General features: G+C 42.5%; 1 protein-coding gene across 1 annotated transcript in view; it reads left to right on the top strand.

Annotated features, from left to right (window-relative positions):
- Positions 1-13031, top strand: part of LOC308470562 (heparan sulfate glucosamine 3-O-sulfotransferase 3A1-like) — a 66785-nt gene extending 53754 nt beyond the window's left edge. The window contains exon 2 of the mRNA XM_080994007.1: positions 8629-13031. Within this exon, the coding sequence (XP_080850133.1) occupies positions 8629-9247 (619 nt within the window). The 3' untranslated portion in view covers positions 9248-13031. The remainder of the gene's footprint in view (positions 1-8628) is intronic.
- The last annotated feature ends 6655 nt before the right edge of the window (positions 13032-19686 follow it).

The raw sequence follows: 19686 nt of genomic DNA, 5'->3' as shown, positions 1-19686 counted from the left end.
GGATGGCCCCTGTCTTTTTCCAGAGATGAACTCACTGATATGTGAGATTTATGTTGTGCACTTCCCCACTGCTACAAGAAAGAGTAGAGTTGAAGGAGTGTGGGAGGGGGAGGTCAATGAGGCTCTAGTCCGGTGACAACCAGCGTCATGACCAATGTGCTACAAGTAGGGACATCAGGGAATTTCCAAGGAAAACAGAGACAAGAGCAGAAATGGCCAGTGTTCATGTATTCATCCCATGTCCAGAATGGAAATTGATCCCGTGAATATGACCGGTATTTGCAATTGTTGCTTTCGGTCCGCAAATGATACGTAATTGATAATGTTTCCCCATTATTTGTGTTGCGTTTCGTTCATGCTAAAATGAATGGGGCAGAATAATGTAAAGAAAATGATAATGTTCACAGATAAATTCTGTAATTATGATAGGGAGACAAATAACATAGTTTTTGGTGGAAGATGAAGTGCAGCAGAATGGAAACATTGTTGCATGAGACAAATGCATGTATTTTGATCTGAGATAAGGGATAGGTATGGATAGCCAAGACCATAGACCTGCCTTCTTCTGTTCATGGTGCCACTGCTGAGCTTAGGCATGTAGTTTTGTCATTCATTTCAAGTGGATGGTCATCTTCAAAATAGACCTGCCTACCTACTGAGAAATAAATGTGCCATTATCAGAAAGCAGTAGCAATATGGCTGTGGTAAAGGTAGTTCCTTGTAGTTTGTTTGGAATGAGACAAACCATGAGCCTAGGTTGGCATATAAGGCTAAGCCAAACTACCATAGTATAGTGGCAACAGGACCAGGGAAGGAGCAAAGCACCAGCACATTGCTTATTCACTTTAAGCTATCATTTGGCTCAGTGTTTCATGTGAATCAGGCCAGTGTGAGTGTTTAAAGTTTCCGAGTAACCCAGAGGTAAAGCAATAAGAAAGTAGAGCACATAAGAAAAAAATAAAATTATACAAAAATAGCACTGTCAGGGGCACACTGCTAACACTTTGATCTAGAGGATGGGTCCTTGAACTTTAAAAGTCTTTAGAATTATTGAAAACATTTCTTAATGGTGAGATACATGTTGGGTGCAAATGTCTGTCAAAACTCCAATGGCCTCTGAAGGACAAGTCATTCAGGGAGGTTGTACTTTGGACCAACATATTGCAATTCTCCCCCAAACCACCCATCCCTGTAGGGTTCCAAAGAACAATATAGCAGAATGGACCTGAACAGCAAATTAGATAAAGGTGAGGGTAGGAGGGGAATGGCAGTGAGAAACATCTAAGCTTTAAACCCACCTTCAAGCAATTCCTAAGTTGAATATGGGCACTTCCAGACTGCTGCTATTTTCAGGTGGGATTCAGTCATATACATGCAGGTCTCGCTTACCAAACACAATGCGTTCCCAGGAAATCATTCATGAGGCTAGGGTTCGCATTATGAGCTGATGATTTCCATTATTTCCTTTGTGAACATATCTTATCCACAATCTCTCTTCCCACTCCCACCATGGTTTCTTTCGACCAGCAAAAGAGAGTCAAAGGGAAAACAGATTTGTCCAATCTCTCCTGCTCTCTTAATTGTCCAATCTCTCCCCCTTCCCTCTCTTTGCACTTTCTGCCCTAAATATTTGCCATTGACCAGCAAAATACAAATAAATTAGGAGGTGGGCAAATTCCAGCTGTTCGGATATCTGAATTTGAGGAATGTGTAGAGATGTTTGAGCATAATTCTTTATTTTCAGATAAGTGAATTTTCGCATGGTGGGAACTGTGGGAACTGGCACATTCAGGTTGGGCAATTATAGTTGTTTGGCATAAGAAACCCAGTTCTTAAAACATTGGACTTTTTGTGATGGATAAAGTGATGAGGAAACACCCTGGAAAGTGTGGGATGATACTTGTTTTGATGCAATGTCATCTCACCTCCTGGCAAACAAAGGAGGACGAATGCTCACCAAATAGCCAACATTGTCTAATCTCCCTGCAAAGAAATCCAGATGAATGCTCAGTTAACAGGTTTTCTAGAAGTGCCCTCTGTGCCTGTGCCTTTCATCATGAAACTGCTTTTGCAGTGGAGCATGCCGACTGGTGTTGGCGAAAGCCCATCTGTACAAATCCATAAACATTGCCTCCTTCAGCCAACAGGACAATGGAAATGCATGTCTGAGCACACACTACATCGTGCCTGTGGACCATGTTTTGCTCCTGCGATAAGGCTTTGCAAAGCCTCTGAGACTTGGAGGCTCATGTGGGGAGGTGTGTGAATAAGTCACTCAATGGGGCTGGGCCTTGTACCAGGCTTGCTTTTGTACAAATATTTTTTCCCCTCCTGCAGCTTTGGCATCTCTTTCTTTTGCATTGTTTCTCCAGAAGTTATTTAATGCAGCCTTTGGGGGCCATGGTCAGGTCAATGGTAACAATGCCAAAGATAAGGATAAACGATTGTGTCAGTGTGTGTGAGCACTCAGGGATGGCTCTGCCGTAAGGCCCCGTGCTCCGTAATGTGCCACTCTTTGTTCATTGCACCCAAGGGCATCTGCATGGAAACTGTATCCGTACTGCTTACAAGCTTGCCCGCCGCTGCTCTTTTCTTCTTCGCTTGGCATCCTGAGCCTATATAATTCAAGACACAATTGCCCATTCAGCAATCGCCACCAAGCATTGCAAAGCGAGAAACAGAATGCTGGAGGGGAATGAAGGAGGCTGTGTAGAGAGGAACTATCACACCGTGAACAGCAAAACCTGTTCAATGGTCATTCTTCTCCCCCATCGCACCCCAGAAGAAAGATAATCAGAGCAACAGTCATCCGGCCCCATTTGCTTCTCTGTTAGCAAATTGCATATACAGTGGTATCTCGGGTTAAGAACTTAATTCATTCTGGAGGTCTTTCAATTTCATTGTTCTGCATGGGACAATGACAATAAAGATATCAGATATCGTATATCGTTCTTAACCTGAAACTGTTCTTAACCTGAGGTACCACTTTAGCTAATGGGGCCTCCCAGTGCCGCCGCACCGCCGCCACACGATTTCTGTTCTCATCCTGAAGCAAAGTTCTTAACCCGAGGTACTATTTCTGGGTTAGCAGAGTCTGTAACCTGAAGTGTCTGTAACCCGAGGTACCACTGTATGGGCATGTTGACAGCCAAAACTGCTTGGGGGAGAGGACAGGAGTAGATCTATCCAGGGACATACATGGTGAGTAGAGAACTCTTGAGGTCTGCAGGGCAATCCTGGCTGGATGATAGGGGTGGTGTTGCTTCCAGAAGTGGCTTTCCAGATGGTGTGGCGCCATTAATCCAGCTTCCCAGCAGATCAGTCACTGTTGCTTACTAATAATGGGAAAGCAGATGGGGAGCAAACACATTGGTGGAGCCAATCCAATACTTGGGCTGGTGCATTTAACTTCCCCACCGCTTTTTCCCTCTCCCTCCTGGTAAGCAACAGTGACACACCCTCTGGGAAGCTAGCATACAAGCACTGCCCCACCTGGCACAGATCCACTTCACACTCAAATAAGTTGGGACTGAAGAACAGACATGCATTCTGTCTCTGAATAGTAGCGGCAGAGAGCAGTTCACAGGCACAAACTCTCAAGCTTGCCAGTGGTGGGAAGGAAATGGAAGGGAAGTGCATGGCAAGCATTTAAGCTCCTTTCAGCATGACACTTAAAAGACACAGAATTTGTTCTGGTAGAGGCACACCCTCAGGCATAGTCTTTCTGAGATGCATAGCAGAACTGTGAACAAATCAGGAACACATGCATGTCCCAAAGGGAAAATGTGCAACTTCTCTCCTTCCCTGAAACCCATAACTGTGGAATGGAAATAATCACTGATGCATCCTGTATACTGGGCCTCGGCCAGTATACCTGAAGGAGCATCTCCACCCCCATTGTTCTGCTCGGATGCTGAGGTCCAAAGCCAAGGGCCTTCTGGCGGTTCCCTCATTGCGAGAAGCAAAGCTACAGGGAACCAGGCAGAGGGCCTTCTCAGTAGTGGCGCCCACCCTGTGGAATGCCCTCCCATCAGATGTCAAAGAGATAAACAACCACCTAACATTTAGAAGACATCTGAAGGCAGCCCTGTTCAGGGAAGTTTTTAATGTGTGACATTTTAATGTATTTTTCATTTTTGTTGGAAGTACAAATAATAAATAAATTTTGTTGGGGTACAAATAATAAATTATTATTATTATTATTATTATTATTATTTAACTATAACATGCTTTGGATAAAGGTGACCAAGGCTGAGTGCTTCTCATAGGAGTGGCCAGCAAGGGTGCACCACTGTCCTCCTGCCAGTGTGAACACACTGGCAGGAGCATGGGATTGGCTGCACTGGTGCATACACACAGGACCAACTTTGCCACCACCCTGTCCCACTTCCACACCATCCCTCTAAGTGGCAGAAGCACCTCCGCCAGGACACTGCCCAATCCTGCAGGTTGGTCCTTCACAGAGATACTTCTGTTTGCTCCAGTCAAAACATTAATGAGCACATCAGATGTTTGGAACCAGATTGGTAGTATTCTCAATGAAAAAGTAGGCATGTAATAAACTTATTCAGCAAACCAGTTAAACAGGACAATGTAAATCAGGTGATGCTGTAGCTGAAATGATCAGGGTCACTTATCTTTCCACACTACCTAAATAATTTGAGAATAGTCAAGGTTTTGGTTAGTCAGCATTTGTCAAATGCTATTGCTCCTATGACGACTGCTGGTGGTCAGATGCAATGCCTGAACTGAGGGATATTTAATAGACATGGTGCTTAGTTCCCAAATTCTTGGTTCTGTTGTTCCCAAGCTTCCATTGAAGCACTAGCTTTAGGCCTTCAGTAGCATACTTGAAGCATGGCTGACCTATCAGCTGCATGGGTAGAACTGAGTTGGTGCTAGACTGTGAATTTAGACTACGCATATAAAAAGTATTCTGTTTCAGAGAAGGCACCATTTTCCATTAAATAATTAAATAGACACCCACCCACCCCCAATCCTACTAAATTTAAAATAACACAGTCCATTTATTCTGGCAAAAAATCATTTGGAAATTATGTTTGCCAAAATATTTCTGTGGCTCTGATCTTTTTCAAGTGGCTGCTTCTCAATAAAATCCAGATGCCACCCATCCATAAGGCCCTACAGGCTGCTGTTTATGTCCATGAAAGATGCCTTTGTCATTCATTAATCTCTCCAAAGCTGTGGCAGGACATGCCTAGTGGCTCCCAACAACATGCAATCCGTGGCTTCAGCCTGCCAAGTGTTGACACAAGCAGACAAAGATAGCATTCATGTCCCAGGTCTGAAGAAGACTAATGTGCTACAAAGATGCCACCTAAAAGTTTGAATTCCCCAGTAAATCAAGATATGAGCAATCAACCTTCAGTGTTTGCTTTGTTAGGGTAGCATTTCGGTGGCTCCTCTCCTTCTTAAGAATGGGTAATTAATGTTGGACTTGGCAATATCTGGCCCTATTGTGAATCATCTGGGAAAATCTTTGTTTGCTTTTATGGGACTGGGTTTTGGCTGACCCTTTCTGTAAGCATCCTTTTTAAAAGAGGAAGCTCACAAAAGTCTGTCTTTAAAGTTAGATGATCCTACAGTGCTCTGTTGCCATCTAACAGTTATTAAGCTCTTTCAGGTGTTTGAAAACAGTAAAGAACTGTGGCTTCTGGGGCATATTCAGACGCAGTACCTAGGAAGACTCCAGTGAAGGCTTTGTCTATGTAATCACACATTGGCCTGATGTGGTTATGAGTGGACCGAGCAGCTTAATTTCAATTTTGCTGGACCACAATCATAAATTCATCCAGTCCCATTTTGTTTGGACATTTTTAAAACAATGCATGAATAAATTGTATTTAAATGAAATGCATTTTGTATGCACTTTTTTGTACATAAAACACCTATTTTTCAATAAGGTTTCACACCAAAACTGCACTGCAAAATTCAGATAAGTGCATAATCCAACTGGGAATTTTGTTGTGAGCTGTAAGCAAATACAGAAGTGTCATACCAGGTCAGTGTGCTGCAGAAAGCAGACCAAATGCATTCCTCCCCCATTCCTAAATGTGGTTTTAAAATGTGACAATTACTCAGAGGGAGAAGTGTGATGAGTTGCCACATTTATGTAATCTAAACGTATCAAAATAAGAATTATTTTCACAACCATACCTTTTATAATGAAACACGCGCAGAGTTAGACTGCCTATTCTTGCTTCCTGGATACTTATTTAGTAGTAGGATACAATCTAGCAGTCGTTGCTCTTGCATCATGTTGGGCTATCTTTTTAAAGAGAGATGGGAGTCACATGATAGAAACATCCCATGATGTTCTTTCTAATTTATTTTGACCCAGTGTCATCTCAGTTTTGCAAGTCATCTTGATTACATTCTCCAACTGAACATCACAACTTTAGACTTTTGAATTAATGTTGTAATTATTCTTACCCAAACCCACGCAACAGTTTTTGGTTCATATCAGTTTCACATGTGTTTATTTGTAAGTCTGTTCCATCCTGCTTCCACATTAATCTGCTGTTTCTTAAAAATGCACATGGAGGACATAAATATGTATTTCTGGAAGTATTCCCCCCCAAAAAAAATGCCTTTCTAAATTTCTCTCAAAATATGCATTTCTTCTTCTCTCTCTCTCTCTTTAAAAAAACTTATCATAAAATATTCATCTTTGTACTACATTGGAACATTTTAAAAGCCAAAAACTGCAATGCAAAACCCACAGAAGTACAAAATCCAAAGGATAACTGTGTTGTGATCTCCGCATTAGTCTGGGAGATGCAGAGCAGATCAGTTCCTATCAGAAATCACAAAGAACAAATTCCTCAAGCAACCCTAGTTTTCTTCAGGCAGATGATTCCTTGTTGAATTGCTTTTGTTGCTAGGATTCCCATCTTCCCACTCACGTTCAGCTTAAAGCACCAGTTGTTTTGCCTTCCCTTGATGACGTCATTTTGAATGCTTGAAAACTCAAAACATTCTCCCACCCCCATCCCCTCAAAAAAACCCACATGTTATAATCAGTTTGGTGAAATATATAGGGTTGCATCCAGTGTTGCTGTTCTACTTCCACAATGAAACTTCCTCCTTCTCTCCCCTGCAAACCTCTGTGCACCCTCAAATTCTGTTCCAAAAGGCTGGGGGATATTCTGGGAGGGGTGAGCTCAAGGAAGGGAGAGGAATTGGAAGCCCCATTCCATAAGTGGAAGATCACTCATGTAGCATTGGATACTCATAGTGTTGAGTTTGGACTGAGAAACCCATATTCAGATGCCCATTCAGCTTTGAAGGTCACTTGACTCTAACTAACCACACATGAGAATGAAATGGTAGGATGAACAGGACTGCTTTGGGGTTGAGTGACAGGTGACTAAAAACAAAAACAAAAAACCTCCTAATGTTTTTTCAGATGCAATATACAGAAAAGAAACTTCCTTCCCCCCTCCCCCTCCCCAAGAGAGTACAACACAACATGGAAGGATGAGTGGAATGTATAAATATGCCATTACACAAACTAGATCCAAGTAGAAGAGAAGAAGGAGAGTTTGGATTTGATATCCTGCTTTATCACTACCCTAAGGAGTCTCAAAGCGGCTAACATTCTCCTTTCCCTTCCTCCCCCACAACAAACACTCTGTGAGGTGAGTGAGGCTGAGAGACTTCAGAGAAGTGTGACTAGCCCAAGGTCACCCAGCAGCTGCATGTGGAGGAGCGAAGAATCGAACCCAGTTCACCAGATTACACATCCACCGCTCTTAACGAAGCTGGAGGTGTAACAGTGACTAGCTAAATGCCTCTAGGATGTCCAAAGGCAATAACCATCCCAGTCAGATGTGCAGGGTATGAATACAACAACAACAGCCCCTATTTGTTCACACCAGGCATCTGGGATTCAGAGCTTTACAACTTGGGAACACAGAGGAATTGGTTATCATCGCTAATAGCTTGTCTATAGACCTCTCCTTCATTAATTTGTCTAATATTTTTAGAAGTCATCTAAGCTAGTTCCCAGGGCAGGAATGGGGAACCTGTGACCCTTCAGACATTGTTGGACTCCAACTCCCATCGGCGTCAGCCAGCTTAATGATTATGCAGTGTCCGAAATTGTACATCTTTTTTTCTAAACTGAATCTGCTGCCTGGCAATTTTAATTGAATAATTCCTAAGTAATAATTTTATGAGTAAGAAAAATAGCTACCACTTCCATAGCAATTTGTAATAAAGGAAACAGTTCCTATTTGCATCTGTGGGAATGATATCATAGTTAAATTACACTGTTTGGATAGGATAGACTACTTACTGATATGTTTGTGGCGCAATGCACATGTAATAGCTACACTGTGCACATAACTGGAGATTTACTTATTGTGTCAGATTTAGCTTATGAAAATGGATGGTATGGTTCCATGGCAATTGAGCCTTGGTGTAGATAGTAAAGCATTCAAACAAATGAAAAATGTGTTATGAGTGCTATGAGTAAGTGCAATCTACGTGCATGTATTTTGTTTGTGCCAGCTGGCCTTCATTGCAAGAGACCTTAACCAAACTTTTGCTGTTGAAGCCCAATTCTCCAAAAGTAATTTCAATCTCTCCTCTTTTCTGCTTTAGGGATTTGATGCCAAGAACTCTCGATGGGCAGATCACCATGGAGAAAACTCCCAGCTACTTTGTCACCAAGGAAGCCCCGGCTCGCATCTCTGCCATGTCGAAGGGCACCAAGCTCATTGTGGTGGTGAGAGACCCGGTCACCAGAGCCATTTCTGACTACACGCAAACTCTGTCCAAGAAGCCTGACATCCCCACCTTTGAGAGCCTGACCTTCAAAAACAGGACTACGGGCCTCATTGATACCTCCTGGAGTGCCATCCAGATTGGCATTTACGCCAAGCACCTGGAAAACTGGCTCCTGTACTTCCCCATTGGGCAGATCCTCTTTGTCAGTGGGGAGAGGCTAATCAGTGATCCAGCTGGTGAGTTAGGCCGAGTCCAGGACTTTCTGGGCCTCAAGAGGATCATCACGGACAAACACTTCTACTTCAACAAAACCAAGGGTTTCCCATGCCTGAAAAAGGCTGAAGGCAGCAGCAAGCCCCACTGCTTGGGCAAAACCAAGGGGCGGACCCACCCCAACATAGACCAGGAAGTGGTCCAGAGGCTGCGGGAATTCTACAGGCCCTTCAACATGAAGTTCTACCAGATGACTGGACATGACTTTGGCTGGGATTGAGGCTGGGGAAAATAATAATTTAAACAAATAAAAAGGAAAAATATATTTTTGTACATATCAAAAGAGAAGGGAAATTAATATTTGTGCTAATGTCTGGTGGTTCCAATTAATATTTTCATTTTGATGAACATATCATGGTTTTCTGTTTTTCTTGTTTTGTTAGTCAGGATTTATAGTATTCACTTCCACAAGGCTGTCCGTTGAGATCTGGCCACTGCGTCCAGTATGGGTCTGCCTCTTTCCAATTTTCCATTTGACATCTTTGAGGTTTTTATGAAGTAATTTGGCACTATTTGTCTATTAATTCTGGGTTCTGTGCCCAGATTTTTAACAAAATGGCATTAGTCGGTCACATTAGTCGGTGACCAAAATAATCAGGTTTGGAAGATATTTTCCTAGTTCTACTGCTCTGGCATGACATGCTGTATGAGACTCAGATGTCAGCCTTATAAAATGATATGTCATAAGAGTCTGGAGTGGGATCCGTTTTTATTTCACTTTTTTAATTTGAGAGAGAGTTTCATGATGTGAATTCAGTAAACAGCTCGAGAGGGGACTGTTTGATTTACAAAATTCTTCACTCCTTTCTTCCCCAGCTGACTTCATAAAGACACTACAGCATCCACTCCCGGCATGTACCCTGATAGTGCCCAGCACAACCAGGAAGAGAAGGGTTCTCTCTAGCCCAAATACAGCATTATAATTTCCCAAGATGTAACAACGGTTCTCTGTTTCATCTACTGAAGCTAAAGCACACCCTTGGGAATGGGTCATTAGGCATTTACTGAAGAGTGGTGTGAGGCCTTGTCCAAACATATGACTCCAAACCTAGATGTTTTCTCAGAGAAGATCCAATATCCAAACTAATTAAGATAAAGTATCTTCATTATAGTTCGAAAGGCTTTTCAAAGCCTTATCCCTCTACCCCCAACAAACCCACCTGTTGTCTCCGTAAAACCTTGTATTAGCTCAGATTTCTCTACCCAGAGCCCAGTGACAGCTGGGCTGAGTGGAAGAGTCAACAGTAGGAAGAGAGAAAACGAAGTCATTTTCTCTGTCATCTCCCCCACTTAAGCACAAGGGGTCATGAGGTTACCACTCACTACCTTCAGCCAACCCACTCGGCCTCCTGTCTCTGCTCAGAATGGCTCATCTCTAGCCTTAAGCCCTTTCCTGGCAGTGTCTTGTGCCATAAAACATCTGGGTAAACATTCAATAATCACCCAAACAAAGGGAAAGTAGTTAATTGGTCACTTGAGAATGTAACATATGACAATGCTGGCTTGCTCCTGCTCACAGCAGTTCTTCTGTCTGAGGGCCTTCTGAGAGCTTGATTCATCCCAAATACAGTGATCAGCCATTGGGAAAAAGTACTCTGTCTGGGGACTCTAAAAGGGAGGGGGACCATCAGCACTAGCTGTGTTATTATTCTTCCATGTGCCCTGAAATGGAGACTGGTTTACAATACACTTGGTACACTGGGTACCAAGTAATACCATGGCCCTCTCTTGACCTGGTTCATCTCCCACATCCAAAACTACAGCAGTGAATCATTTCCCATTACTGAAAAACAACAACATAGAGATATTTCAATAAACTTGAAAGCCTATGTCACCTTTTAACTAGCTAACAATTAATGATATTGGTGACAATTTAGGCCCATTGTTCCTGATAAGTATTTTCAGCCGTCCATGAAGCTGGAAGGGTGACAACTTGATCCTAATCAGGTTGCACAGCTTTGCAATGTATGAGAAACATCTCTATATCCCAACTATATCCCAGTGTCATGGTTTGTAATTGGCCTGGCACAACTGATGCTCACGGGGACCTGGCAGAACAATATGAGGGCTAGGCTGAAATTAGAACTGGAGACCTGGGGTAATTATACTTTGGTTTCTGTTGATATTTGTTAACACTGCAGGTCTCAAACTGCCGTCCCTCAGGTATCATACATTGGTGTTTCTGTCACATTTCAAGTTCTATGGGCCAAACTAGAATTGACCTTGGCTGACACATTTCTTTTCATGTGTCTGCCCTGTTTAAATACAAAGCGAAGGATGAAAGTCTTCTTTTAACAGTAAAAGAACACATGGGAAAAGAACAGCCAGCCCTCCCACCACCGATACCTTCTTTTCCCTCTATCCATTGCTCCAATCAGTGTTCTCCACTCCCGTCTCCCATCCACTAGAGCAGCCAGCTACAGGGCATCAAGGCGCAGAATGGAAAAGGATTAGGTAGCCCTTTCACACATACTCCTTTTACCCAGCACACCCATGTCACGTGTGAACAGGGTGATCACTTAAATGTCCCATCACATCTAGTTTAGCCCTAATTTGTCCTTCTCATATTTTTTTTAAGCATCCCCCCCAAAAAAAAATCAAACTGATATAGAGCATGTCATACACATTATGTACCTCTTTTTCATGCTATATCCTAGCAAAAGAATGGGGTTTTGTAGCTAATTGAAAGCTCTCTTCAATGACAGCAGTGAACACATGACCAGAGGATGTGTGGATGAGTTATTTCACGCACCATTTCTTCAATCCAAACATTTTAGAACTCTGCAAAATCAGGATTCTAAAACAGGTTTGGAGCCTCAATGAATACAAAAGACTCCATGCTTCAGACAGTTGGAAGGCAACAAAAATGGTGACAAAGCAGCGCAGATCGAACACGCTCATTGTGTTTGCTCCTGCCACACATTTACTGATGCCTGAAGTGGGTTGAACGATTTGAAATCTCTCTCAAACAGGAAGTAAGACACTGTTTCTTTTTAGATGCCGAGGTAGATCAGTTCCATAACGACCTAATAACTGGGGATGGCCGAGTTTGTTTCCTGTAGAATTCTCTTGGGCTTCAGTTAGGGTTTCCAGATTAAAACATGACCTCTTTTGATTGGGACACCTTGGAACAGCAATCTCTACACATGACATGGAGCTAGCATGTTCTCAAGTGATAGGTGACCACATTGCCATTTTACAGAATTGTGATATACAAATAGGTGAGCAGCAAAAGGACCAGAGAGGTTGTCTTGTTTGTTTATGTGTGGGGCCATCTTTGTGTAGAATAATTGCAGCTTCCATTCATTTCCAGACAGCTTACAGCCAAGTACCAGCTTGTAGTTTGCATATCACTTTGTGGCTGTTTTCTCTGTTAATACAAGGCTGAATTAGGGCCTTGGCGCATATGGGCTTTACTGTGTCCCTGTGGAGTGATGTTTCATAATAACTAACCCCAACCAGTTTTGTATTGAGAAGCGCACACTATAACACTTCTATGCAGACAACCTGAAGGATGCAGCTTGTCAATATTTCTCCAAAGGGTTGTTTCTTGCCGGCATATATTCAATGAACTAAAAAACTATGTACAAAAGTAAATTAAAAGCCAGATTGTAAAGGAGCCTGTTGAGCGAGTCTTTTACCTCTTAGCACACCTGGTGTAATAAATGCAAATGGATATGGCATTAATTTATATTTTGTGGAATCTATGACTCCTACTCAAGAGCATACTTTCTGAAGTTATTTATTTTAAATAGTTATTACTTTATCTCTCCATTTCTATCCAGTATATAAGGTATACCATATAAGGCCTGCCAAGAAAGATACCCATGTCTTTTTTATTAACAGAAAAGAATTCTTCTTTCCTTTGTACATACTATTTTATGTTATTTCTTTGCATTGTAATCCTCTCATTTCCTCACTTTGATGCTATTTCTGTATGAGCTGAAATACTTTTTAATTTAATTTAAGGCTGAAAAAGCACATGTTTTAATAAACCTTACGGGTATTGAGAGGCACTGTGCTGTCTTTTTTGGCTTTGACACAAAGCGTGGGGGAGAGAGATGATGTGAACCTGGGCTATTTTGTAGTCATCACAGTTTTAATAAAAATTCTCTGATGTCTGATTTTTATATACATAGTAAATATGAAGACCCATTTAAATAGAGGGAGTCAAAGCTGCAGCCTCAGAATGCTGCAAACTGGCATCACTTTACTTGTGTGATGAGCAGAACAATGGTGTTGATGCTGAAAGCAGATGCCAGAGAGGGCTTAGCCCTGCCTTGCCCAACCTAATGCTGTCCAGATGTTTGACTCCCATCAATCTCAGCCAACATGGCCATATTTTCAGGAGTGATGGGAGTTGCAATCCAGCAACATCGTGAGGGCACCAGGTTAGGGAAACTTGGCTTAGCCAAAGTCATAGAAGAAAGAGATACCAAACAACCAGTTTTTAACAGCCCAACCAGCAAAAATATATTGCAAAGTGTGTGAAATGTCAATAGCATCTTGTTTCCAGATGCTATCAGGCTTCACCCATGCCTGACCAGATCTTGTTAAACACATTGGCTCCACTTCCACCCCCGTCTGTTTGTTTAGAATTCTTATATATACTATTTTAAATCGTGCATATTGATGTATACTTTCCATAAAAGAATGCGTCAAAAAAAATCATATGAAACATACATAATAATTAACAACTATTTCACTCCATTTAAAAGTAGTACAAGAAATGTCCAGGCAGGAGAAAACAGAATAAACATTGTTGTGATACCTATCACTTCATTCTTCTGCATTCTTTATGCATTCATTCATTTCTTCACAAAGCATTTATAGACCACTTCATTGTTTAAAAATCTCTAAGCTGTGTACACTATGAGCAAAACACCCCCAATGTCAATTAAAACAAAAATACAACCAATAAGTAGACAGTACAACCAATCTTCTGGGGCAAAAGAGAAAATGTGCTACAGAAAGTCAGAAAAAGGTGGACCTCATGAATAGTGTTACTGAAGTTGTGCATTTTCAAGGGCTGCCCAGTTCTTCAAAGGGCTACGTGTTGATGCTGGCATGTCCACAAATCCAGTGGTTAATGAAGCAGGAATCTAGTGGAACAGAGGAAGCTGCCTTAAATAAATCTGTCTAGTGGTCGGTTTCAATTAATACCTACTCCTTCAGGTATGGGGAACTTGTGGCTCTCCAGCTGTGGTTGGACTACCAACTCCCATCATCCTCAGTCTTTGGCCATGGTGACTGAGGCTAATGGAATTTAGAGTCCCAGAACATCTGGAGAGTCACAAATTACCCACCCCAAACTCTCTGCACTGACTGGCAGCAGTTCTGCAAGGTAGGGATTTCCCTAGGTCTACCTAGAGATGCTGGGGATTGACTGGGGAGCATCTGCATGCAAAGTATGCGCTCTACGACTGCCCCGAGGAAGCAGATGGTCACACTTCACTTCGGAAATGTTTCAGCAAAAAGCATATTCAGTGGTTTGGCAATCAAATATCAAATTTTCAGTGTGGTGAGGTAAAACAAGATTTCTATTTATTTTTTTACTTGCACAGATTAAATCCCAAGAAAATACACTCCTGTACCTCAGAACATTCTATTAAATTCCTGCCGTTTCATATAAATCTTTATCCTTGGACAGAAAAACATCCTATTACTTTTCCTGAGCTTCTGCATTTTGTCTTTTAATTATTGCTATTGAGAGTTCATAATGTAGGCTCAGCATTCCTCCCAGGTAATATTTATCTAGATTTGGACTGAATGACTTGAGCTTATAATGCAAACATAAGAAATCCTCATTAAGGCTTTGGGGAGGAAGGGACTTGACTGGAATATAGTACAACCGGGGGGGGGGAGTTTTAGAAGGAAGATTTTTCTTTCTCTTCTCTCTTTTTCAACATCCTCCATTTTCAGAACTGGCCCCAGACATTTTGCTGCCTGAGGCAGAACAGCAAATAGCATCCCTTCTCCTAAAGCATGAATCTTCATACCCAAGAAAGACCTGGGGTTTTTTGATACCTCAGAAAGAAAAAAATCCCATGAGTGCCTCTCCCTGGGAGAAAATGACAACAACAAAACAACAGAAAATATAACCATTTGCTGCCCTCTGATGACACTCAAAATCATTGGTCTGAGGTGGTCACTCAGTCTAATGGTAGGTCCATCCGTGGCCATTTTATGTATGGTTATATTAATACAAAAATGATGGCCTTCTTAGACTTTAGCAATGCCATTCTTAAAGTTCTTATGCCACCAGTGTTTGTGAACTCAGGTTCTTCTCTGGACTTAAGCAAATCATTGTTTCTCAGCATAAGTTCCTTATGGCAAATTGAGGACAAGAGTGTACCAACATTTCCCCCATGATTTATAGTTTTTCTTCCTCCTGGCTGAGATTGCTTCTGATCTTTCCTTCTGAGCTTCCCTTCAGTGTGTGTGAGAGAGGGGGGGATTTTTCTCTGAGATGTCATATCAAAGGGTGTGTTGTTTATCACCCTACATTGCCCCTACCCCCAACAGGAGAATTTCTAGAGGCAATTTTTGCCCAGCAGAAAGAGAAGAACAGATTACTGGAGCAGCAGACCAAGAAATACAACAACCACATACCCCCTACCTCCCAGCCACCAAATAGAACAGCAGAGCCTTTGAGATCAGAAGCTAGGATGGTACAGATGGAGGCACCCTGTGTGCAAGTGTTATATGGGTCCTGGCCATACACCACTGCCCAGATCTCATGCCTCCCTTGCCCTGAAGTATTACAATAGGCATCCCCACTTTGTTCCTCCTTGAAGGTCTGGGTGCAGCACAATAGTGCATCTCTATGACTTGGCCGAAGCATCAGGAAGCCTTCAGGCTGTGGTTTCATGTAATGAAACCCTCTGAGCAATTCACATTTTTCAGCATCATTCAGCAATGTTATGTTTTAGATGAGATGTAGTGACTCCCCTGCCTTTCTTGTTAAAAGAGGGGAAGATATGCAGGAACCCCCAAACTGCCTCACAAAGATCCCGAGCCTTATAATCTTCGAATTACCAACCTACCTTTTTTATTTGCTTCCAATTTGCTATCATAAACCCCATCTGTTTCCCTTGGCAGCTCCCTCGCCACATAAAAATGCAGCACTGCGATGATGCCTGTGGCTTATGGATCCAAAGCCAGGATCTTAAGGGAGAAAAATGATGGGAGCACATTAAAGATTCTCTTTCTGAGAAAAAGGCTGCAAACTATGTTTGATGAGGTAAGTAAAATTAGTTGGAGGATCTACCCAGTACAAAGAGTTCCTCTCTATGTGCTTTGCAGCACTCTTAAGGATTATCTGTCAGCAAACCACAGGGGCTTCAGACCCAAACATTTGAGCTTAGGAAGGGAATGCTTTTTTTTTTTTTTTTTTTTTGTGGCACAGATTGGTGAGGCACCAGTTGGAGTCACTTTATGCTATGTCACATACAAAAGCCTTGATGCCTCACATTACATTACATTAGGGTGGTCCTAATTTATAGAAGACTGTACTTTGCTTCAAGAGTGGGCATCTTATGACCTTATGAATGTTGTTGGTCCACAATTCACATTATCCCTTACCATTCCTAGTTATGTGAATTGCTAACTGCAGGGTGTGGATTCATCCAGTTTGGGACCATGGCAGGAGCTAAGGGTTAAAGCACTCTTTCTTCTGCTACAGTCCCCCCGTGGCCTCTATTTCTTTCTTTGTTAAAATCACAGAATTGCCAGTTGCATGAATAACATCACATTCAGTTTGGCCCTTTGAAGACTGCATAGTGCATTATCAAGAAGGTCCAGGATTAGGGGGAAAAGAAGGGACAAAGTAGTCAGCCCAAGAGTGAGGGATAAACTGATCTCTAATATCTGCTTCTGCTAGATGTTGTGTTTATCAAACAGTTGATAAAAGGATGATTCAGGCATTTGAAAACATACATAAAGAACTCCCCAGCCTCAGAGATCTACCATAAATTAAACACCACCCTGTTTAGTTTTGCCTCTCTGTATTCTTCCAATACTGCCATTTCCTCCAGTGAATTATAGCCAGGGGAAACAGAGCTACATGTTGGCTTCCAATTATTTTAGCCTGTGGCAAGCCAGCAATAAGAACATATAAGCACTGTTGGATCAGACCAAAGGCCTGCCTAGTCCAGTATCCTTTTCCCCACAGTGGCGAATCAGATGCCTATGGGAAGCCCACAGGCAGGAGATGAGAGCTGTTCTTCCCCAGAGACTAGTATTCTGAGGCATGGAGTATCTTATTCTGGAGGCAGCATCATGACTAATAACCACTGATAGCCATACCCTCCAGTCATTTTCTAATCTGCTTGTAATGCCATCTAAGTTGGTGGGCCATCACCCTATCTTGTGGTAGAGAATTTTATAGTTTTAACTATGCACTGAGTGATAAAGTACTTCCTTCTCCTGTCATGTTCAGCTGCCAACGTCTGCAGAGTTTGGTTTCTTGGCATACCACTGGGGGGGGGGGAATCACCTTTGTAGTGTGCCAACAGCCAAATCCAATGCATGCCAGGAGATGTGCATGAGTCACAAGCCAAAGACTGAAGCAGCTGGAGCCAACCTGGGCAAGATATTTTTTCCCCCCTATGGCCACAACATACTGAAGTGATCGTGAGAGGAACAGGGCACAGCGGAGCCAAGGGAGTTGCTCACATACCAGGATGGATGAATCATGCGGCTTTTGCCGTGTAGGTCTGGCTCACACAACTTGCAACTTGCCAAGCTGAACGTCGACCACCAGGCAAGGGACCCAATAAGCCTGTTTTGAATAACTCACTGGGACTTCTCAGACACGTGGCAGCCCCACTTTACAAGGCTGGTGGGCTGTGTTTGGACTGATGAGGCATCAGTTCTGGAGGCCTAATTCAGGCTGGCTTTGACAATGCCCTCGAAGGAGCTCTCTACGCTTTTGTCCCTGTCGGCAGCATAAGTCAGCTTGACCTGCATCACAACTGGATGCGGGAAACCATTATGGCGCAAGTCCCATAGACTGCAAAATGAGCAGAGCATGAGAAGATGCTAAATAGTTTATTACAGTTGTGAACATGGGAAGGAAAGGGGATGGGGTTGAGATGACGTTCAAAATACAAATACAATAGTCCTTGTGTGAAGTGGAAAAAGCAGGCTAGAACATACAGTCCAGAGATGAATATTCCATCGGCACTTAAGCATAGCATTGGCACTGAATATTAAAACAATGAATAATAAAAACAGGCAGCTATCAAGGCTGTGCATCACATGTAAACTTCTGTGAAACATCCAGCAGAGTACGAAAGAGTTGATCCTTCAACCTCACCCATACTTGCTCCTTTCAAATAAGCATTACATTACAGCTTCAAACCACTAGCAAGGTAAGGTGTTGAGGGAAGGAAACAGGATCCAAACTCATGTGGGAAATGGTTACCACTTAAAATGCCCCATTGCTAACTAATTTGCAGCATCTGACCTCAAGCATGGTTCAAACACAATATCACAGTGGCAAGGACAAGAAGGTGGAGTCGCTGTCCCACAACTGAACAACGCATGTGCATGCAGAACATATAAAGCTGTAGAAGGGAGTATAAAGACCTCCATTGTCCCTTTCAAGCCACTTTGATGCACAATCAGGAAACCCCCTCAGAAAAAAAAAATGGGCTATGGTATCTGCCACTCCCCAACTCCCTCTGGTGACATGGAGAGACATTCTCCAGGCTCTTTGGTCTCTGTGTTTAGACTCACTTCACCCTGAAATGTGCCGACATGGAACAGCAATGTCAGGAGGCCATGAATAAAAGCTTTCATCGGCTGTCACTTCCCATTACAGCAGGCATGACATGGAAATGCACTCGCAGTGGCCTTGGTGGTTTGGGAATTCTGTCAGGGCCTCGCAAAGGGGACTTTTCCATTGCCTACCAAGAAACAAAGTAATTGGCTGTCATTTTTCCTTTTGCTCCATTGATCCTTTCGAATTTTAACCAATCATCTTGGCTCATGGGAAGTCAAGCTTTCTGTCTTGAGCTAACTCGGCCTCCTTCCTCTGTCCTGCTGCACAGAGGGTTTTCCTGAAGAGACGGGTGGAGGCATTCACAAACCTCAAGCAGTCGTTTCTGGAGTAGACCTACAGATTCCAATCCCAGTAGGCTCCATACAGCCTCCTTGGCTGAGCTTTGTAAGCTTTTACAAAAAGAGTTTCCAGAAGAGATACCAAGAGCTAAGGTCCAGTCTGCTTGGAATGAGCAAGAAAAACCCCCTGGTACTTGCTGTCAGAGTAGTAGTTTGACCCTTTATCCCAAGAGCGCTCTGCTCTAATTTTTTCAGCATACCAGCTGTCCACCTGGATGCCAGCACCAACCCACTAAAAGCTCTCTTCTTTACGGCTTTATGGAGTTTGGAAGTTTCAGAGTGTACATTACATGGTTGGCTACGTTTTATTTTATTTTTCTGCCCTGCTTCAAATGCCTTGGTTTCTTACTTGAAAAAACAAAAACGTTCCACAAATAAAAGAGTTTTTAAGTGTTTCTTTTTTTAAAAAAAAAAAAGAAGAATCAATTGAACAACAAATATACAAGTATAATGAGTTTTGCTTTATGTACTATATACGTCATTCATGGACGTCATTTCTCCGTTTTTCAAGGGCAGCTTTTCTATTCTGTACAA

Source organism: Podarcis pityusensis, assembly GCF_964106645.2.
Source record: "Podarcis pityusensis genome assembly, chromosome: 2".
In the NCBI taxonomy this organism is placed as follows: domain Eukaryota; kingdom Metazoa; phylum Chordata; class Lepidosauria; order Squamata; family Lacertidae; genus Podarcis; species Podarcis pityusensis.
Note: the sequence above shows the minus strand (reverse complement) of the source record. Positions and strands in the feature narration are given on the sequence as shown.